Here is a 23,022-nt window from a genome sequence, read left to right as displayed (position 1 = left end):
AATCTCCTACCTCTTTTGTCTGTAACTCACTATTATTTGTCTATTTGTTTTCCTGAGAAACTATTTTGTAGATAATATGTAAAACGATAACCATTGATAATTTCCTACCATTTTGTCTGTAATTTGCTAAGTCCCCCCTATTATTATGTTATCCTTCTTTTATTCTTTAAAATTAAAAAAAAAAAGAAAAAAAAAAGATAGGGCTGGCTAATTTAGTCCTCCAGGCGTTTGGCTTGTGATTCCAAGTTTCACCTGGCAGAGTTTATATTTAAAATTTGTGCCTTATGTGCAAGCCACATACTTCCATCTTCTGTGGATCAGGACCCTAACTGGATTAAACGCAACAGCTGCGTGCACGGTCGTTGGCCCTGGAGTAGCCGAATGGTGATTAAGGGGTGAGAGCAAAAAGCCACCGTCACCACCTGGAACCCTGCCGGTCTGGATTCTAAACAGGCCCTAATTTACGCCATGTCTTTATTTTCTCATACTCTCACCCTTGGGTCACCTACTAAAAAATAACTCTACACTACGAAATAAGTTTGATTAAACTTAGTTTAATTGATTAAACTTAAAGTGTTGAAAAAAAAAAAAAACAGTGTTGAAAACCAACTCAGAACTGTTCACTCCTCTCCAAATAGGAAGCACCCAGAGTATAAAGAGCAGTAAAGGTCTGAAATTATTTGAAAAGCTTATTAGATGATTCATTGTGAAAGTCGTAGCATAATGAAGAAATATGATAAAATGAGGCAAATACCAACTTTCCAATTAAATTTATTAACGTTGGAAAACTATGTGCAACAAAAAAGGACACAAGTTACTGTATTCCTAAAAGGTCAAAGGAAAAGAAAATATTACATCTCCTACATTGTGAATCATGACCAGTACTAACATTTCTTACAGGGACCTCATCAGCATGTTGCATACAGATATCGAAGTTTAATTTCTCACGCTGAAACGACGGTACTAGTCAACAGCAATCTAACACTATAAAAAGGTCACAGTAACTTTTTTCAAATGACAGCGTGTGAACTTGTAACAAACGTATTTCTGAAATATGTATCAAAGTGCACTGACACTCTGAATTGTTTTACGTGAATTGTGTCCCAAGGGTTGTGCAAATCAGTGGCCCTGAATACCACCAGTATTTACTAGGCAGGCTTATGTAAATAAACTAGCAAGCAATTGTTAAAAGGGGACATTAAAGTAGCTGATATTATCCAAGTTCCTGTGTCAAACTGAATGTGAAAAATGTTTTAAAAACTTCAAAAGCAAAGATAACCTTTTGCTGAATGTAAGATGTCACGTAAGATAAGACCCAATAGCTACATGAAGCCAACATCTCAGTATCAGTCTTTACTGACTTGAAAGCAGACTTGGTTTTCATCTGGTGCTTGACTTATGAAATGCTGCATAGGAATTTTTCATAGCAGTTTTAGTTTGCAAAACAAACTATTCTATTCAAGTTTTACTGTTGCTTTGTATTGTTCTACTTTATTTCTGCTTGCCATTTAGAACTTTAAAGCAAAGGCATTAGTGGGCCTCCCTGGTGATGACTCTAAATTCACACAGCATCACGGAAAAGGGAAGGGGTGCTCAGAACTCGGGGAAGGCGAACCCCACTTCCCTCCACACTAGCCTTCCCAACGGCCTCAGTCCTTGGCTCTCCCTCCCAGCAATTTCAAACACCACAAATTCCATTCCCCGAGGACAGATGAACTCTCTTGTAGCAAGGCGGGCCTAACTTACGTTACTTCCTTTTACTTACTCCATCCCTCTGAAGTTTGTTTGTGGCCCATTTCTCAAGTATCCATATAGAATGGGGAAAGAAAAAACAGGCGTCAAAACAAAAACAAGATGTAGTCATCTCTGTTGTCAGCCCATCTCTACCTCAGCAAAGGTAACAATGTTACAACATAGGAAAAAGAAGGCTGAAGCTGCCTCCATCTTCCCTATACAACCTTGGACTCATCAAGAAACTGACATATTCTACCAGATATACACTAACTTATCTGTCAACTGAAGAAATCTAAAAAGCGACTTCTGCACTAAGTCACTTCTGCATTCCCTGAGCACTCACACAGCCAGATAGTAAGCCTATCAAGAAGCAGGCCTCTCAGATTCTGGAGTTGTGGTTGAAGAAACTAGCTATGGCTATTTACTGGTCAAGCAGCAGATTTCAGTACTGTGTTCAGTGCAGCTACTAAGTAGCGGTGTCTGTTGGGAGTTTCTGGTTTCTTTTTCCCCTCTTCCCTGCTTGCCATTCCTGGGGTTGAACCCCCAGGTCCTGGCAGATGCTACCCAAGTGCTCTACCACCGAGCCGCACTACCAGCCCAAGATTTTATTATGAAAGCAGTTTCCCAACTGAGAAACAGAAAATGACAGTCCTGAACATGAACTTGAGCACTGTATTTTTAACCCAGTCTATTCAAACTTGCTTCTGTACCAAGAGACACAGAAAGCAGAGAAAAGCACACATTTTTATCACAGGTATTACCAATTTTTTCTTCAACCCATGGTCGCCTCATCAAACAGTGTGTGGCCTACGGTGTTCTTGCTGGACTCCAGAGAAGGCACCACTAGCTGCCTGTGTAGCACTCCCGTCGGGGGTACAGCGGCAGGTTAGGTAAGAGCGAAGTCACCGTCCCTTTGTAAGGGTTCTCTCTCTTCTCACCTACTACTCAGTGCCTCTTTCTTCATGTCCTCTCCACCCTGCTGGAATTAATGATGACTAAACTTAAAGGTGAGCTCAACGTCAGATTTCCTTGGTGCCTGTTTAAGAATATGATCAAGCAGAATCAAATTATTTTATACCTCCTATCCTTTTTTTGGTACTGGGAAGTGAACTCAGGACCTTGAGCTTGCCAGGCAGGCGCTTATGCCGCTGAGCTATATCCCCGGTGCCTATTTCATACCTCATAAGAGAAACTTTTGACTAAAGAGGGGCACTCACAGCTGGTGAGAGAAAGAGCAAATCAAACCATTTAACTTAGATCCATGATCCCAGTAGAAACAATAAAATTGTATGTACTTTTACTTCCATCAGTAATGGAAATCAAAATAGAATAAGGGAAAATGTTACAAGTTACAAATAAACTGAAATCCTTCTAATCTACTAATTATCAGCTTACATATGAGACATTTATTGTGGGTATATCCCTACAGCAGACCCCATGAAGGTACACATAAAACAGCATCCCTTTAAGGTAGTGGTTTAGAGCCTGGCCCTTTCACTGTAACTCAAGTGTTACCACTGCTCCCTCTGAATTGTAATGTTTTGACAGAATTAGGCTACCTCTATTTTTAAAAAATTTAGAAAAACGGAACTTTCCCAGAAAGTTCTGCAGTTAGGAATAATGACTGCAAAAGTTAATAAACACAATAAAAAGTTTCAATTACTCTACATTTTTCAAGTTCAGGAGCTAAGGACTTAGTGTGGTAGTAAACCACCAGTTAGAAAGTTCCACTCGTTTTAAGACCATAAAGACATACAGACCAGACCACCCACAATGCTTTGCAAGTATCGTGTCTGATCACAGCATGACCCACATTCCTCTCCCTCACATGGGAAGTTTAGAAAGCATGCCTACGTAGTCATTTTCTGTTCCTTCTTCAACACAAAATGTTTCCAAGATGGTGGTTCCGGCTGAATTTACTGTAATGCCATCAGTCCAGGATCTGCCCAGAATTGCTGGATCCAAGTCGAGAGGCTGCTCAAGAGTATTATTTCATCCAGAGAATCCTCTAGTACCTCCGACTAGACTCTGTGTTAGCACACTAATGTATGGCCGAAGAGGACAAAAAGTGAAAGAAAAATTCCCTTTTGTGACAGAAATACTAAAAAATGACGGCAGTGTAAACCATGTATACGTTCAGTACAGGACACAATGCATCTTGAAAGCTGAGCTCACAGCCACTTTAACGTTGCTACTCATGTACAGTAGCTTACAGGTGGCTGCACAGCGTGATCTTCAAACAGACGGTAATGAGCTTACTGCACATATTCACACTATTCCGGCATGGGACGTACACTAGACCAGTGAGCGGCTTGAAGGAGAGTGTGCGGGTAATTAAGCTGTTTGGCTGCACAAACACCATTTATTCCAATGTAAAGGTAGTCGCCAAACGAAACGAGGAGCTTAAATGCTTCTATCAAACATGATGTCCCAAACAGCACGAGAAAATGATGCTCTAAGACTTACAAAATTAATCTAATTTACAGAATCGTCAAACACGATTCAACAGAAACTTGAAAACATACCGTATCTTACGAGGCCGATCTACCACTGAGTTCAGGTAAGTGACACGGAAGTATCCTGGTAAAGTGCCCACAGTGAGGGATTTTAAAAGCAGCCTGTGTCCTACCGAGAAAGTGCGACAGTGAGACCTTGCCCCACTCTCTGCAACGCTCCGTGGCCCTCACACAGCCCAGGGCGACGCTCCCAACACACGGCCTGCTTCACATCAGCGACCAGATCCAAGGTTTCTGTAACAGTCCTGACTTTGGGCCAGAAGACAAAATATCCCAAATATACATATATACAGACCCTAATTTCTAGCCTCTTAAGTTCTCTAGTTCTGAAAAATGGCTTTTTGACTTGTTTTTAAAAAGGAGTAAGTGTGCAGTACACTTGTATTTGCACTTTTGAGTTAAAGAACTATACATGTCAAGTGAGCTTGGGATGCTACTAACCTATTTATTATCTTTGGGTATTCATGAGAATCAGTTTAACTGTCTCTTGCCTTAGAGCAACTTAATTTTCTAAGTTGCCCAGGAAATGTATTCAACCATGTAGAAAAACAAACATTCTAACATGTACTTTACAAAATCATGGTCTTATTTACCTGAATATTCTTCCACAAGATAGGTATACATTAAAAAATATTGTTTAAAAACATAAAAATATATATTATTTCTTTCCTTTGCCATTTATGCATATAAATATTTTACTGAAGATGCATTATTCAACAAACAAATGCAAAAATTGTTTTATATAAAGTGTAGTTCTCTGCTATTTAGCAATAGAAAATATAAAGTGAGTACAATATAAGTAGCCACCGAAGAGCTAAATTCGAGATTTAAAAACCAAAACAGCAGTGAACAGTCCCTTGTACAAAAGTCCATTAAAAAGTCAATTTGATTTTGTAACAGATTACACAAAAATACAAGCCAAGAAATGCATCACAAATGCGAAACAGAACATGGCTTCATCACGGCCACACCCTTCAGTCTTGTCTGAGCTTGAGGCCTAACTTACTGTTCACTTTTTGGTTCATCTTGTTTTCCATTAAGCTCTTGATCGACTCTGTTTAATGAAAAATATAGACAGTAAGATACCAGCGACTGAACAACTATCTTTCTAAAAACAGTGACTACTTTCAGCATAGAATATTATTCTGTTAAAAAACAAAGCATTGCAAAGAAGCAGACACAGTAAAAGATTACCAAATATTATTTTTCCCAACCAAAAGAGATAACAGAATTTTAAGGCAGGAGGACACTGGCAAGAAACACGACTGTTGTTTCTTTAGAGACTACAATTGCACACAAACACAGATAAACGCTCTCAGAAGTTCCTGACGAGAAGCTGGGCTGCAGCGGGGACCCAAGTGCTAAGAGATTGGCAGAGGGGGACAGTCCCTCAAAGATGATTTTGTTAAATGAAACATCAAAGTGTCATTAAAGCCACCCGTGGTCAATTCATATTTTTTAAATCCAGTAACAGAAATGCGTACTTATAGAAATCTAGTTATTCTCCAAAACGAGTCACCACCCTTTGTGAACAGCTCTCATTAATTGTGGTAGGAAGAAACTGTTGAGAATTTAACGTTCAGAAATATCCAAATGTGCATTAAAAATCTGGAGACAGGGCTTATCAATGTGAGGAGTGTAAGAACTGGGTAATTACCACACAATAATTATAGACAATGCTTCAAAGATAACGGTCTAGCGATGTATCTGCAGTGGTGTGAGCAGCCCACGTGTGGGAAGGCCAAAACAATCTGGTATGGCCAGGCATTAGGGTGCACATTTGTGACCCTAGCACTCTGGCAGGCTGAGACAGAAGAACTGCAAATTTGTGCTCGGCCTGGAAAACTTACTGAGAACTTGTTGCAAGCTAAGAAATAAAAAGGGATGGGGATACAGCTCAGTGCAAGGGCTCTGGGTTCAATCCTTAGTATTGCAAAAATAAAACAAAAACAAAATTGGTTACCACAAAACCAATCTGGTACGATGGAAGAAGATACTTTTCACGTTTGTTCTCATTACTACGATCATCAGTAACCATTATTACGATCACTGGCTCACTTAAATATTCGTGAACCAGAAGTAAAAGCCCCGGCCTACTGTAAAGCCAGGTTAACATTTTTGAAGGTTCTTTATACTGGTAGCAAATATTTGAAAGGTACACATTTCCCGATAAGGCATTTGACAATAAATGTCTAATTTTTTCACATCTAAAATACCCTTATGTGCTATATCATCATTATTTTTAAATTCTGTTGAAATATTTAAATTGCCATTTACCCGGCCACACTTGCACTGAGCTGTCTGAAATATCAGCAACATTTCAACTGTCTACATTAACACTGGTGTGCCTCACGTCACCTTAAATAAGCTCCCACACCTAGGTGCTTGAAATTTTGGTTTTAGAAACATGTTTCTGTATTTCCACTTAGTTAAAAAAATTAAATTTTGTCACTCTCAAACTGACAAGGACTTTATTTTTCAAGGCTGTTTCTCAAGAGTTTATTTCTTAAGAAACTGTATAAAAACTTAAGTACCTGAAGGATACATACAATGTCCTAGTTACAGTTAAACACAAAAGTGGAAAAAAACAAAAATCAAGATACAATAATAGTGACAAGTTTCAAATAATGCATTTAACTAAAAAGTATGAGTTGTACTTTTTTCCTAATGCCTAAAATTTTTGACAGTTGATTAACTACTAAGAACTTAAAAAAAAAAAGATGGACAGCATATTTCTGTTTTTTTTTTTTTTTTTTTTTTGGTTTTTCTCCGGTACCGGGAACCGAACTCACGACCTTCCGCTTGCGAGGCAGGCGCTTTGCCGCTGAGCTAAATCCCGAGCCCCCGGGACAGCATATTTCTATGAGCAAAGGCAACTCATTTTGAAATGCAAGAAGTAGCTGGCTTCAAAATAGCAGTAATTCCAGATTATATTTTAAATTTCAGAGACTTGTCTGGCAAATGCATAGTTATGCCTAGGAAGAAGTGAGACATCTGTATGATCTAAAATCACTGTCACCTTTCTTTGTTAGTATTGGTTAAATTATAAGGTGTCACACAGAAATGTCTATGATTCTGTCATGTGCTCAACTGAATTCTTGCTCACCAACAGAAAGGAAATGTGGTCAATATTAAGACGTTCCAGCCGACCTGAGATGGTCAAAGCAATATACAGAAATCTCCCAACTTAGTTCTTAAGAGACACTGTATCAAACTATGTTTTGCTAATTTGTCAGTATTTTAAATATCTGTTAACACATCACATGTAAATCCTACTTCTCTAAATTACTACAGAAAATGGTAACTATCATATACCCTTGCTTTTCAACTTCTATTATCAAGATATAAGTAGATAGTTATGCTCAAAGCGGAGGTATTCAAAATTAAATTTTAAATGGAAAGCAGAGTGCTTAAGTGTTAAATGGTACATTGAACTTGTAGGTATTTTATCACATGTAGAATCTGGTTGGTTAACAGGCTAATTTAAGCATACAAGGAAACCAATGTTGGTTAGCCAAAGAATATACGCATTGCAAATATAATCATCAACCCCAGGGAAGGAAACTGATTCCTTAAAAAACGACTGCATAAATATTTCAAAAGCACAATGTAGGGAGTTAAAGAAAATGGTGAAACAGTCTTCAATGTTGGCATTTCAAAAAATATTCTTAGGAACCTCTCTGGTTTCACCATCAGTATTCAGAGAGAAAGGAAAGAGGGCAGCTTAATTCCTAATGATGTATTCAGTATTAAAACAGGGCGACTCCAGCTCACATGCAGCACCAGGAGTTCTGCGCCGCCATGCACTTGGATGCTGGGGTCTGCTTATATTTGCAAGTGCTCTCATCTTTGTCTACACGCTAACCAGCCAGTAAGGAGGAGTTAGTCTGTGCAATGCGGATGGACTAGTCTAGATGCAACCCAGTCAAGGTGTGCATATACCTTTTTTGTTTCTTTTTAAACTTTTCGTCTTCATACCTTGGTAGGGAAGAGTTATTTCAGTAAATACACATGAGATAAACAAAAACTAAAAAAGGCACTAAAAATAAACATTAGTCTATATGCAGAACCAAAAATGTATTATGTGGAAAGTAAACACTGACTTATTAAGTCTAGTGTGGACACACTCAACAGTCTAAAGCCTTGGGTTACATGACAAACTTTCCTACTAGCAGCAATGTGAGGCTCAGGTAATTATGTTAATAGCCTTACAAGTCTTTTCAGAAGTTAGACAGACAAAAGTGAATTCGGTAAAGAGAACAAATTCCAGCCACTGAAATACTAGGGTTGGGCTGATTTAAACAAATGTTTTTTTCTCTGGGCAACTGTTTTTGTTTTGGAGACAGGATCTTGCTATATAGTTCAGGCCTTGAACTATGTAGCCCAGGCTGGCCTAGAACTCATGGCAATCCTCCTGCCTCAGCCTCCTGAGGGCTGGGATTTCAGCCATGTGCCACCACGCCCAGCCGCAGCAACATCATTTTTCAGTGCCTTGAGAAATTTTACTCAGACTGGAAGAGCAACATGTTCAAGTGGAGAGTGCTTTTCAGTACTGGTCAGTCAGAAAGTCATTTAAGACTATAACCACCAGTTTTTAAATGTGTGAAATGAAACCATACAACCCAAAATTGCTTCCCAGTTCTTCAACTGATAATCTGAAGAAAATGACAGTCTCAAGAACACAGGCACTTAGAAGGGAGATGTGGGATAGACGCTTTTTCCGCTCTTTGAAAGGTGTTATAAATACTAAATGAAGTAGAAGAAAAAATGAATACTGAAAACTATTACCTCTCGCACATCAAAATATAAAGGGTTAACATAATATAATTAAAGAAATAAAACAAAATATACCGTTTGATGCATTCTGGTATGCCAACATACTCCATTGGAACAAGTTCCGCTAGTTCTGCCAAATTAAAGACGTATCTAATTTTTTGGCTAAATTTTGAGCTATGGAGAAAATAAAGACAACCACATCAGTATTTCTCACTCACAATACCAAGAAATTTATACAAGGGAAAAAAGTTTTTATGACGTCAAAGGCCTTTAGGGAATTACCTAATAAATGGTCTTGTAACAGCCAGAAGTGTTCTGATGAACCAAGAGGGATGTACAATGATTAGAGATTTCAGGTTTTTCCGCAACCTAGAGTTAAAGAATAATTTATAAATTTCTACGAATCCTAATGCTAGAAATTAAGAGATAAAGTTATGTGCAGGTTGATACAAAATAACTGAACAGCGTCACCAGAAGTTCTCATTTAGACACGATCCTCCTGAGACAAGGAAATGCATTCCTGAGTTCCGAAGGTGTCTCCTACTGCTCTACAATCAGCTGTACTTGCTTTGGCTAAACTCACACCTACACTATAGCCAACCTTATCAAGCGTATCCCAGCACACACTCATCACCTTTAGGACTCTGTCAGTCCAGGAAAGGTTAACACAGAATATGAAAGTAAACTATTTTCACTTTTCAAGACTAGGACAGCCAGGTGTGGTGGCACATGCCTATAGTCCCAGCACTCAGGAGGCTGAGGTAGGAGGATTACTGTGAGTTGAGGCCAGCCTGGGCTACAAAGTGAGTTTAAGGCCAGTCCGAACTGCAGAGTAAGACCCTGTCTCAAAAAAAAAAAAAAAAAAGAAAAAGACAAGAGCAAAATTGGTACTAATTTCTTTAACATCATGAAAGATACTGTGCAGGTAGAGAGGAAGGAGCAGAGATGACCAAACAAACAACACGAATCCGATCTAACACCAGTTCTTAAGAATTTCAGTTGGGCGTGGTGTGTGGTGGCCCACGCCCTCTAATCCTAGCACTCTGGAGGCTGAGCCAGAGGGATCACTGTGAGTTTGAAGCCAGCCTGGTCTACACAGTGAGTTCAAGGTTAGCCTGAACTACAAAGACCCTGTCTCAAAACAAAACAAAACTTTAAAACAACCAAATAAAAACGGCTATTTATCATGCACATTTCACACATAAATAAAATGATCACTATGGATCTACACACACCCGCCCACTCACACTCCTATCTGCCCCCTCATCAGAAGAGCTAGCTAGTGTCCAGTACAGGTACGAAGAAGAATCTATTCACGGGCCCGAGCTGACTAAACTATTTTCAATTAGCCATGGCAGAATCAAATCAATTGGAAGATTAAAGTTCCTTCGATTAGCATAGACCACTAATTCTTAAGAGAACATATTTCAAAGGTTTGTGCTGAGGAAAATTATAGCTAAACTAGTTTATTTAAGAAAGATAAAATATACTAAGCATGACAAATTAGGCAAAACTCAGAAGCAATAGAAAATGTACTGTGTTCCCCATTCTTTCCCTACGATATAAATTGTAGGAAGTGTTCCAAATGGCATAAATGAGAAAAATAAAGAACGATCTGATAAGTTTGCTTTGAAGAATTAGCTATTCTTTATAAGACTACTCAAAATTAATTTTATTCCTAACATTCTAAAATACTGCCTTTAGAGAACAGAAACTCACGAAGTTAAGAAATGTAACTAGGAAGTGGAGATGGTATCTTTAAGCGGCAAAAGAAAATTTAATCCAATAAAGACACTGTAAAAATCGTTCAGTTGAGCTTTCCCCCTGTGTTTCCATTACCTTCTGTCAATCTGCTGATAGCATTTCCTGAGCCATCCCAGACTAGGCATTTTTCTTCGAGTTGTTGCACCATTTAAATAAACTATCATGTAGTTTTCTGCTACTAACAGCTCCAAAGTGCCAATAACATACCTACAAAAAGAAGTTAAGTTTCAGCCTTATATATCACTGTGTGCAGAACTGAAATGGACTTGCCAAATTATATGACTCCCTTCTCAATTCCACGTAATGAGGACAATTAAAAATCTAAAGCTGCATTCGCTAGCATCATGATTATTTAAGAGTTATTTCTTTGAGGTGCATATTGAAACGTTTATAGGTTAAATGACATGATGACTGGGATTTGTTCCAAAATTCTACAGCAGGGAAAGAAGTGGGAATGAAGTATAAGCTGAGAATTATGGAAGTGGGTGACGGATGGATGATCTGATCTATTTTTCTTTACTTCTGTGTAAGTTAAAATTTCCCCCAATAAGGACTTTGAAACTGTAGCAACCTGAGAAACAGAATGCTTCTGTGGAAATAAGAAAGCCACGCCACCTCATTACACTGGGCTTCTAGGGGAAAATGTAATCTGGCCGCTTGATTTTGAGATAAAAGCTACTTCTTTATACTTAACATGTGCAAATGTAAAATAATGAAGTTGAAACAGACAACCTGAGATAAATTTTCTAGTTTTAAATTGCCAATATTTCTGTTGAATTGCAGAACTAGTTTCACGATGCTGAATAACAAGATACAGAACTGACATTATTTATAATTTTTATATTGGCTTGTTTTCACTCCCTTAAAGTGGAGCTGGAATTATCTTAGAATTCTGTCCCAACATTTTTGTTAAGATAACTTACTTAAAGAGATTGTCCATCAGGTATCTGTAGTTAGGCTGACCACTCTCAGGCATAAAACAGACAGCAAACACAACAATGGCATTTAATCCATCCCCATAATATCCTGAAAAAACAATCAAAGGTCAAATCACTAACATGATTTCACTGTGAGGATACTCTATAGGGCATCTGTGTGGCTGACGGAAAACTTAAATTTGTATAGGAAAAAGGGGGCCATGTTATAGCAACTACAGAAATACAGTGATACAATCCAAGCAGAAATATAATCCAAGCAGAAACAACACAGTATCTAAAATAAAACATTCTCATGCAATTTATGGTTAAAGTGGATACTTTTTTAAAAAGATAGTTTTATAGTCAACAATGCCTAATACTTTATAGAATTTAGGATATTAAAATCAAGATCACTTCTCTGATATAACTATACATACTAACGTGTATGTTTTATTAACAGTCATTTCTATTGCTTATAAACATGAAAAGATCCAAACATTTCAAGAACACTAGAATCTCCACTTTCTTAATTCCTCAGTCACAAAACATATTAAGTGTGATAATCCAATAGGCTAAGATGCCCTAGTATTTTTCCAGGAAGAAAAATAAAGTGCTACTTCAGAAAGACAATTAGATTTAAAGCATAAAGCAGGTCTCACAAGTTCATTTCTATGAACTAGCTGAATTAATGTATGTCTGTGGACTTCCTGCTCCAACTTAACCTGTTTTTTTCTTTTTTTGGTTTTTCTCCGGTACCGGGAACTGAACTCATGACCTTGCGCTTGCCAGGCAGGCGCTCTGCCGCTGAGCTAAATCCCCAGCCCCTTAACTTGTTTTTTTCATCTGAATGAGATTAAATTAGGCAGAAGAATGTAACTGCAAATATTCAAGTGACTGCTTTTAGATGAATGAAGACTGCAGAAGCAAGAAAATGCAGTTGGCAGAGAGTAAATTAAATAAAAATGAGAAATAAATCAGTATCCTTGACCTCTGTGCTCATCTGTCCAGTGGTATAAGGGAGGATTTAAGGAAATACGTATCCTACAAGGCAAGTTATACTCTGACTACCACGAACACTGCAACAGTGTTACTGCACAGTATTTACTGGATAACATTCTGGCACTCTTTACACGGTGCCTAGGTAAACATCTGCATATGACACAGTTGGATTAACAGGACTTAGTACTTGTACTTTCACGGCTTTCCTACTTGACTTGGAACTAAACTTTGTTATTTTTGTGTACCCCACAAATCTGCAAAGTGCGTACTTCATAAAAATGTGTAATTAGTGTTTTACTAAAGCTAAATGCTTTATTTGTTCAGAGTTTCAGGTAAATTAAGTGTTACAATTTAAAAAGTCCAGGTATGTCTAATATTCAAGAAAATACTTGTGCAAGAATGTTTACAGAAGCTTTACCATGTTAGTCCAAACTGGAAATAATTCATATGCCCATCAGAAGGTAAACAGATACGTGAATGTAATAGAATAATATTCATCAATAAAAAGGAATAAACTGTGAATAAATGCAACAATATGCATGTATTCTAAAAACATGCTGAACAAAAAGCAGTACATCAGAGTGAACAGATGGTATGTGATCCTAGTTAAATAAAATTCTAACAGGTAAAACTAATCATCAGGCTACACATGAAAGGAGCGGTTATTGCAGGGTATTCACTGGACAGAGGTACTAGAAAGATTTCTGGAACAATGAAAATGTTCTACCTATTTAGGAGTGTGGGTTACGAATATGAGTACCTACGGTTATACAGGGATGTGTCAAAATCCATTCAACTACATACTTAAGATCAGAGTATTTCAATGTATAAATTACAAAGGCATGCGAAGGGGAGAAAGTAACTCTCAGTTAGGGTTAGAGACAGGTGTAGGGGAGACATTTTTCTCTGCACTCATTTACACTTTTTGACTGTGCTGCACGTGTATATTAACAATTTTTAAATTTAGGTTTTATTCTTTTACCTCAAACTTATGTCCTTAAAATGACGTGTTTATTATTCTTTCAAAATTATGTTAACGTCTGCAGGGATGTTTTCTAAAAGCATCTGGGTTTGGGAACCATCTGCGGCCGCTCTCACCTCCGTGGCTGATGACCTTCTTATAGGGCTCGATGGCCTTCATGTCAACCCGGTGGTCCTGCTCTCCGATCCTGAACATGCGCCAGCGCCGCCCATCTTCCCTCTCCTCTGCTGCAGCGTACTCCGCGATGGAGCCTTTCCGAATGACTTCAGTAGTTTTGGGTTTTGGAAGGTCATCTGTCAACATAAAAGGTTTCTGAATCACAAATTGTAACTTCTACAGTACAAATAAAATTATGTGTTAACCACTTTGCTATCTAGATTATATAGCTTTTGTTTTGTTTTGCTGAAGAAGGGTTGCGCTATGTTGCCCAGGCTGGCCCAAACTCCTGGGCTCAGGCGATCCCAGCATGCCTGGCTATTCAGAGAATGTCCATTATATCACTCGTGGAATTTGAAATATCTCTTTTCCAATAAAGGAAGAGGCTTGGTCTTAAATATAAGGCCATTTTATGTCTTTGGAAATCAGTTTCTGCCCAATTCAACAAAGTACCTAATCCCTAATCCAGTGTAATTAATTTCCAAAGGTTCAAAAAAGATAGTTTGTAGAGCCACTGAAATCTTACAATGGTCCTACAATGGCTTTCAAGACTGTACTTATGACAACACTGTCCATGATATTTACTACTACAGGTTACTCCAGGTAACTGAGGGCCAACTGTTCTGAGAACAATTCCCAACACTGAAATACCAGATAGAAAGTGGTTAACGACCCAGTGCTCATTTTGCATGTGATCAGTTTTGTAAAGCAGAAATGTATATATATTCTGAAGAATACATGCAAAAGTCTATTTAAATTAATATTAGCCAAAGAATAAGCACCAATGATTAGGTATAATTTACGTTTCAAGATTGCAATTTAGTTGATTTTTAATGAAGTAATGATTTTCAAAATTTTAGTATCGTAGTCCTTACCAAAAGATGGGGGGAGGGGAACCTACTGCATGTTAGTTGTTTCCAAGACAAAGCTGTTAACGGAAAATATCCTTCCAGGAAATGACTACAGCAGCATTAAAGAAAGAGACAAAACACATAGGCAGAAAAAACTATTTCAGTATCTTTATAAAATATTGCTTATTACTGGACTGCTTACTGAATCAGCAAAACAGGGAAGGAAAAAAGGAACAAAAGATACAGCATACCACTCCTTACTGCAGATAAAATACCTAATGCTATGCATGCCTTTGGAGTGAAGATCATTTTAAAGATCGCACATACGAATTATTAACAACTATATAAAGATATCGTAGACAGCAATGATGTAATCCAAGAAAGCATGCAAAGCCGAATACATGCCAATTCCTCTGAATTCCGAATGAAAACGATGAAGGCACGGAGGCTAAGTGTACACATTAATTGAAGCTGGTCACTGCGCCAAGTACTAACACGGCAAACCTACCTAAAAAGTCATCCCCCAAGTCTCTCTTCAGAACACCCTCTCTGCAAATCCTCAACTACTTTTAGCACATTCTCTACGTTATGTCTGCTGAGAAGTTTTCTACTTACTTCATCAACTGAAAAAGAGCATGTTAGAATTACCAGACAATGTGTTTAAGCAACTTACGGCAAACAATCTTGCTTCACTGGTCAGTTTAAAACAAATGCAGAAAAACTTTGGAAAAGCACAGAATACTCATGTGTTTGTAGAATTTTGTACCACAGTAACAGAAATCTATGAACTTTTAAAAGAGTAACATTTTAAACAAAATCCCTTACAACACTGATTTTAGTAGGCTTCACTAACAAGTTTTAAGTTTGCCAATGTCTTCATTCCCCTAAAGAGAGCGCCACTATAAGAGCACGTGCGTGCACAGAGATGGACATGTGAAGAGAGGTCAGGTAAGAACAGCGGCAGTTACCTTCCCACTCAAACTCATTGCTGTTCTCTGACGAGGTGTCCAAGCCGTCTAAGTCAATCTCCCCACTTTCATCCAAATCATCGGACAACACAGAGCCATCGCTAGGATCCAGTGTCAGGCTAATGTCTGGAGCCATTAATTTCTTTCTCACTTTATTTCCATTAACTTCTGGTGAGTCTAGAATTAGGAAACAAAAAATTTATTATAAGGAATGCTTCAGCTCAGCGATGGTAAACCTTTTAGAGGCTAAGTGCCCAAATCACGCGTGTCGTTGCCCGGCGCTGCTAACCCTGAGCGTGCGCGGCCCGTATGTGCGGTTATCTGACGCTCAGCTGCTGGGACGGTGCTTGGGCAACCTGGCTGGCGTGCCCACAGAGGGTGTGCTTGTGGGCGCATGTGTGCCACAGGCTTGCCACCACGCTTTAGATGCTCAAGTTGAATAAGAGAAGCACTTTAGGCATCTCATTCGAGAAAAACAGGAAAAAAAATTCCAAAAACATTTTTTTTAATGGTAGCAAAGTTTATTTGAAAAAGAAAAGGTGAAGAGTGAAAGAAACTGGCAGGTTTGTGGTAAGCAAGCTTGGGGCGAGTCGAAGAGGAAACAGCAAGGTAAAAGCGCACCCTGGAGACATAAGATGGGCTCCTGGGAGGAAGGCCACCACGGCCCCGGAACGTTAATTTATAAAATTTGGATTTTAATTACTACCGCTCTATATCACTGACAAGAGATCAAAGAAAAAAAACACGGAGGCTGACTTTAGTGTCACATCTCAGTAAAAAAACGATCTACTCCCACTTCCTGTACAGATTTCCAGAAATCAAGGGTATGTTTTGGAAAAGTTAAATTTCTGAAGTACTCCAAAAATGCTTCCTTCAAGGTTTGATTTATCCTTTAGCACCCTCTGAAGAAGTCAAGGTTCAGTGTTCTTGTGCTTAATTTTGGGACTAAAAAAATACTGTATGCTAAAAATTACCACAAAGTTCACTAAAAACAAAAGCATCAAGCTCTTACCAGGCTGGTTCTCTGGTCCAGGTATACCAAGCACGTCTGCTTCAATACTGTCATCTTCTGGTAAAGGTCTAGAAGACACAGACATGCTATCTTACTCAAAAAAAAAAAAAAAAAATCTATCTATCTATCTATCTATATATATAGAGAGAGAGAGAGAGAGAGAGAGGCGGGGGAGAGATACCTATATACATCTGAAGTTGAAAGGTCTATGAAAATACAACTTATAGGAACAATTATGTGGAAAATGGAATAAGGCAGTACTTTTCTTAGCTTTAATAACTTACAAAGTCCATGTAAAGAAAAAAACTGGACTATCAGAGTTGATATATATAAGTAACACACAAAAATAGGTATTAAGTTCCTTGTGCAACAGCTCTAGTGTAATTATAAAATGTATCAAAGTATAAACTATAAAGTAGAACTCCAAGGCGCAAGTTTAACGTGCTGTACGATGCACCGCGTGAGGACGCTCAGTCTCACCTGTGCTGTCAGCCACAGCTCTCGAGCTCAGCACATCTGTACCGCTCTCACCAAGCGCTGTACAACACAGCGTCCCACTAGCTGCGCACAGCCTAACTGCTAAGGCACCTTATGGGTACTGGGGTATCTTCTGACCACGATCACGAAAGCAGCATTTAAATAGAAGGTGGCCTTTGCAAAACCGTCTAGGTGGCTGGCCAGATGATAAAGAAGATCCTTGTTTATTTATTAACGAAGCTTTTTTCTTGGAAAAACACCCACACAATTTAAATCTTAAGACCAACCAAACACTTTTCTCCTAGAAGCCCCTCAGACCCCAATTTTAAAAGCATCATATTAAAACACTGCGTACAGGGCTCGGGGATTTCGCTCAGCGGCACAGCACCTGCCTGGCAAGCGCAAGATCGTGAAGTCCATTCCCGTTCCCGGTACCAGACCAAAACCAAAAAACCAAAACAAAACAAAATCACCCTCCTCCTCCCTCAGACTCCTTAGTCCTGGGATTGTACAACAGAAGATGTGAAATTTAAACGATAGAAACAAATATGAAAAACTATAGACTTTATACATGTTTGGTGGAAAAATGAGACACATGAGAATCATTCTAACTGTTAGAAAGGGCCTTTTGGGCTGGGGATTTAGCTCAGCAGCACAGCGCCTGCCTGGCAAGCGCAAGATCGTGAGGTCGATTCTCGGTACTGGAAAAAAACCAAAAAACAAAACAAAAAAACCCCAAAAAACTGCGTACAACAAAAATTTGAAACTTAAAAACAAATATGAAAAACTATAGATTTTATACATGTTTGGTGGAAAAATGAGACATAAGAGAATCATTCTAACTGTTGGAAAGGAACTTTCATTTCCTAGTACCAAATAATCACTCACAACACTTTATAAATTAAATGACATCTCAACAAAGACATTTTGAAGTTTTGCTCTAAGTATGTTCACTGAGAAGCACTGCTCACATTGGAAAATCTTCATCTTGCCATTCTTCTTTCAGCTCCACACCCTCCATCCTCAGCCGGGATTCAATGTCAACTACAAACTCCTGACAATCCAGAGAGCCAATGGCCTGTGAGGAAAGAGAGCACAGTAACTCAACTTCCACTTTACTCTTTATCTGGTAAAAGAGTGCAATAATGCACATTAGTTCACACCTCCATGGATTTAGTTCAGTGGTCTGCTCATGAAACCAGTTTATGGGGTTGAAATTTCCTTCTAAAGAATCAGAACAGAAAACAGCCCAAAGTACATACAATAGAGTACTATTTGTAGTAAGAATATTATTAAGTGAAAATATTTGTCTTCTGTCGCACATGTACATATTGAGTCTGGCTGTTATTTATTTCATGAGTTATGCAAAAAATTGGGGTGGGGCAAAAATGAAAGTAAATATATTCTCTACTATAGTATCGTAATTAAATATTCTACCTGTTGGATAGAAGTTATTCTAGAAATTGAACACTACACATTTACATTCATGATTCAAACTTCAACTCTGGTTCTCACAAGGAAGGGTGCATGTGGCAATAGCCTTATTTCACAAAGAGGTGTTGAAAGAGACTCCTTTTGGTTGAAGAAATAAGAAGTCATTAACATCAACTGGTAAAGGGTATCACAAAAATAGTGACAAATCCAGAGGCAAGCAGTGTAAATGAGTGTTTAGTTCCTTTAGAGTCAACAGATGAAGTTATTAAAAAGTAATAGCAACACATATTTCTTAAGCTCCATAAAACATCACTAATAATACTGAGAATATTATTAGTGCTCCCTGGCTGAGACCAGAGAGGAGGAAGGGACAATGACTTGTACTGTAGCCATCCTTCCTGTTTTCATGCAAAGTCCTTTTTCACTATTTGATTTCTAAAAACTGTAACTTTTAAAAATACTTATCAAAAAAATGATACCCACCATTCAGATCAACTGTTCTCAAACAATGAGGTGGTCATGTTTTATGGCTGGCCTATCTGCTGCGATGTTGCGGTGCTCAAAGGAATTTTGCTGAAGTGCTAGATTTCACATAAACTAAACTCACACCTTCCTGAAGACCGGAAGGCTCCCCGCCCAGCTTGCATAATCATTCCCAAAAGATGAAAGTTTTTACAGAGCCACTCATTAGCACAGAAAAACGCGGAGGATACTGATTGTTCCTCAATGCAAACTACTTGTTTTGCAAAGCTAGTTTATTTATATATGGGAGTACATATGCTATTTTTAATTTTTGCAGAAAACAATAAGCCAGGAAATTTTGAAAAACTAGTAAAAAACACTTAAAAGAATCTCGATTTTGTAGCTGTTTTTTTACTTTAACACACATTTTTAGTAATTCGCTACAGACTACCTGTTGATAGGAACCTTCTCTGCAGAGAACTCCTTCTGTCTGGCCCACAGATGAGTAGAAAAGGGACCAGGATTGCAGTGAACAAGATCAAATCGTACATAATATGGCACTGGTTACTCTAGCATTACGCTCCAGCACCAGCAGTTGAAAATACAGTCTTTTTCAGGTTTTACTTCCCTACGCCTCTCAGTGCTCAGCTTCCTCAAGCCCGTGTCACCCACTCGAAAGTAAACAAGGACTCTTCTGCACATTCACTGCTCAGAGATGCTCTCCCTCTTCTCCTCTTTCTACAGGTGTTGAAAAGCATCAGGATGTTCTGGATGTCTTTTTCAAATACCTCAAATAACCAGAAAAATGCACAACATTTCAGACAAGATTGGGCGTGTTCACGGTGGTACGGCTGTAGACTGTGTAACATTTCAAAAATAAAAATACTGACTTAAAGTTGCAATCAATGCATTCCGAAGGCCTGCAAAGGGTAACACTGGCTAGGAAGCCTTTCAGTAACCTCTTGGATTTATTTTGTCTGTTAAACTACCTAAGTAGGATTAACTTTTACCTTCCAAAAACATAATGAAACTATTTTCTGGGTACTTACCTATATGCAATATAAATTTCTGTTGGTAAAGCTATTCTTTACTTGTAAGAGAAAATATTTCTCTTATAAAATTCCAAAAGACAAATCGTGCCTTTTAGCTGCTTTACAACTCGAACAAGTTCATCAGCTGAAAACTGCTCCTTTACATATGGAAAGCTCAAGTTCTTGGGCTCTCCTAGCCTACTTATCCAACTTTCACTACCATACACTGAGCTGTGTAATGTTAGTACACTTCGTGTCCTGTCCTGCACATTTAGTTAAGGGATAACTACACCAGTCAAACAGACAACAGGAGAACTCCATCGTTTCATCAAGAACTTTAGGGGGGAAAGTACACTACGTAGATTAAAACAATTTAAATAATTGAGAGAGTATAGTTCTTCCAAGCACTTAACACCAAGCAGCTGTAAGAACAGGAAACAAGAAAGGAGTGAATAAGCACAAATTACTGTGAAGGAAATCAGGACACTGCTGACTCACAAGTCAACCGTAGCTATTTCCCATTTTATTCAGAGATTTGCAGAAAAATTAGAATGGGGAAGTAACACTTTGTTATGCTACTTGTTACAAGCATCTAATGCAACAGAAACAATGTAATTCTCAATAGATAGGTGGTAAGGGCGGATATCCTTCCTTTGCCTGCTATCTCTGGAGGTCTTGATAAACTCTAGTCTTTATCCTCAGAGAAGTTAAAAATCAAGGAGCTACTGGAATTCCTCCTGAGGCAGCCTGAGGGGAGGTGTGGTAAATCCAACTGGGACGCAGACAGGGATTTCTACACGCAGGCTAGCAAAATAAGCAAAAATTAAACAGTAAGCTGATATTTAGAACCGTCTAAATGATAACAAAATTTTACACAGCAATTTTACTATTGTGCAATTTAACATTGCTGTGAATTAGGTACAAGCAATAACCACCTACGCTGAAATCAATTACGGCTGGCAGAAGGAAAACTGGCAAAATTTCACTTGCCTGTTTTCAAAAAGGTTTTATTCTACAATATTTATGTTCACCTTTTAATAAACATTCTGTATGTCTGTGAAGATCATAAAACACTACCCCCAGATCCATAGAGGCGCTCACTCATTACTTCTTTCGGGAAGTAATGGAACGAGATGCTGTATCAAATGAGATGCTGTATCAAAAATGTTAACAGAAAATCTAAAGAAAAATTAGAACGGTACTGATTTCCCTCAAAATTGTAAAAATAAGCACAGAACAATTATGACATCCAAAAAGTTGCACTTTATAGGGTCTTGCTTTGTAATTGTGGCTGGCCTTAGGCTCACTATGCAGCTCAGGCTGGCCTCCAACTTGAGGCTATCCTCCTACCTCGGCCTCCTGAGTGCTGGGATGACTGGTGTGTGCCATCAAGTCCAGCGAAGGCCATGTTTATTATCAGCACACAGAACATTCTGGAGATGATGACAGCTTTAAAATGACTAGAACCCAACACTTTAATCTCTAGCTCGGCATTAAACAGTTTATATTAGTTAGGATACAAAATTATAGCTCGGGAATGACTTATTCTGCTTTTTAATATACAAATTTAACAAGATACCTTTCAATCCACTGCCAGCCAAGGTTAACGTACTGTATCTAGATACACGTAGTTTCTTCCTCACATGCGTTCCTTCTTCCTTACCACTCCAGCAGGCATTATTCCTTTCAGTCAGGATGGACAAAAACACTGTTCCACTTCTACACGCCTCATCTATATTTCAACCAGTCAGGGTATGAGGTATAAAACATTGCCGCCATATCCCCATTGTAGCTCACATACGAGGGCAGTGACACCACATCCTGGTTCCCAGGGCAGGCCAGAACTGTTTCTAATCCAGCACACTGTCCCCAGCTCACTGGCAACTTTATACAAAGTAAGCCTGCCATGCCACAGTCGGTTACTTTTAGCTTCAAAGGTCCGGTAGTGCCTAACGGCCACAAAAGTACTGATTTATGATAACTGGGTCAAGTTGTAAGTGTGCATAGGTCAGTCCGCTGTACTTCCGGCCTAGCCCAACACTACCGGGCTGCACGAGAGAAGATTATGAGGACTGGGGAGAGTTTAGAGGAAAATGGAAAATGATGAGACCTGGGAGTAAACGTGCCAGGTGACCAAAAAACAAACAAAACAAAACACAACACCCAACTAGCTTGCAGGCTAACGTAATCGGGTAATTTCAGTTATAAAAGAAATAAAACCTTATCCACTCACAAATGACAGAATTTCCTCTACAACTGCAGAAATTAGAACTACCATTAGAAATGTGCACGCCTAGTTGAAAATAAGAAATCAAACATTAGGAAAAGGCGCTCCTAACCGGAAAAAAAAAAAAAAAAGAAAAAGGTGACGATGAAACAAGCTATCCATTAAAGTGCAGCCACACACTTCGTTCAGCTGGCTAGACGCGAGGTACCACGCGTACCTCGAGGAACACGTCAAAAGCCGCGTGCCCTAAGAGGTCCCAGGCCGGACAAAGGCAGCTTTCGAGCAACGTGACAGAGACCTAAAGCAGCTTCTGGCTTCTCCGAGCGCGTTCAGTGGTCCTCCGGGCAACGATGCGCGCGGGAAATGCAAGGGCTTCGGCAGGCACGGGTGTCGACGGCGCGCGGGGACCCGGCTTCTCGCGCACACACCCTCCGCTCAGCCTGGCCGGCTCGGGAAGCGCTTTTACGAGCCTGGCGACGCCGCCTTCCGCGTCTGTCCCCCGGGTGCCAGGCTCCCCAGGAGCCCGAGCGCCTTTGTTCTGCACCAGGGCTGACGCGGGTCAGGAGCACGGCACCAGCGCGCCTGTCACCGCACCCAGGCCGGGAGGCGGGAGGCGGAGGAGGAAGCAAGGCTCGCGCGGCTCAGCCCCCGCGGGCGGAAGGCGCAGGGCAAGGCCGGCGAACGCCGCCACCGCCGGGCGTCATCGCGGAGGCGGG

General features: G+C 39.3%; 1 protein-coding gene across 2 annotated transcripts in view; it reads right to left on the bottom strand.

Moving 5' to 3' along the window:
* Positions 1 to 754: 754 nt before the first annotated feature.
* The window catches only part of Bnip2 (BCL2/adenovirus E1B 19kDa interacting protein 2), a 22,659-nt gene continuing 391 nt past the window's right edge, over positions 755 to 23,022 (bottom strand). Inside the window, exons 2-11 of one of the 2 annotated variants that reach the window (XM_005393826.2) lie at positions 18,124 to 18,230; positions 16,676 to 16,743; positions 15,664 to 15,840; positions 13,805 to 13,981; positions 11,714 to 11,816; positions 10,866 to 10,997; positions 9,309 to 9,395; positions 9,102 to 9,200; positions 8,193 to 8,228; positions 755 to 5,304 (exon numbers count right to left, since the gene is read on the bottom strand). In XM_005393826.2, coding sequence (XP_005393883.1) covers positions 5,253 to 5,304; positions 8,193 to 8,228; positions 9,102 to 9,200; positions 9,309 to 9,395; positions 10,866 to 10,997; positions 11,714 to 11,816; positions 13,805 to 13,981; positions 15,664 to 15,840; positions 16,676 to 16,743; positions 18,124 to 18,173 — 981 coding nt within the window. In that variant the 5' untranslated portion in view covers positions 18,174 to 18,230 and the 3' untranslated portion in view covers positions 755 to 5,252. The remainder of the gene's footprint in view (positions 5,305 to 8,192; positions 8,229 to 9,101; positions 9,201 to 9,308; positions 9,396 to 10,865; positions 10,998 to 11,713; positions 11,817 to 13,804; positions 13,982 to 15,663; positions 15,841 to 16,675; positions 16,744 to 18,123; positions 18,231 to 23,022) is intronic. The other variant, XM_005393827.2, reaches the window with a different exon arrangement.

This window comes from Chinchilla lanigera, unplaced genomic scaffold (genome assembly GCF_000276665.1).
Source record: "Chinchilla lanigera isolate Chin_1 unplaced genomic scaffold, ChiLan1.0 scaffold00049, whole genome shotgun sequence".
NCBI lineage: Eukaryota > Metazoa > Chordata > Mammalia > Rodentia > Chinchillidae > Chinchilla > Chinchilla lanigera.
Note: the sequence above shows the minus strand (reverse complement) of the source record. Positions and strands in the feature narration are given on the sequence as shown.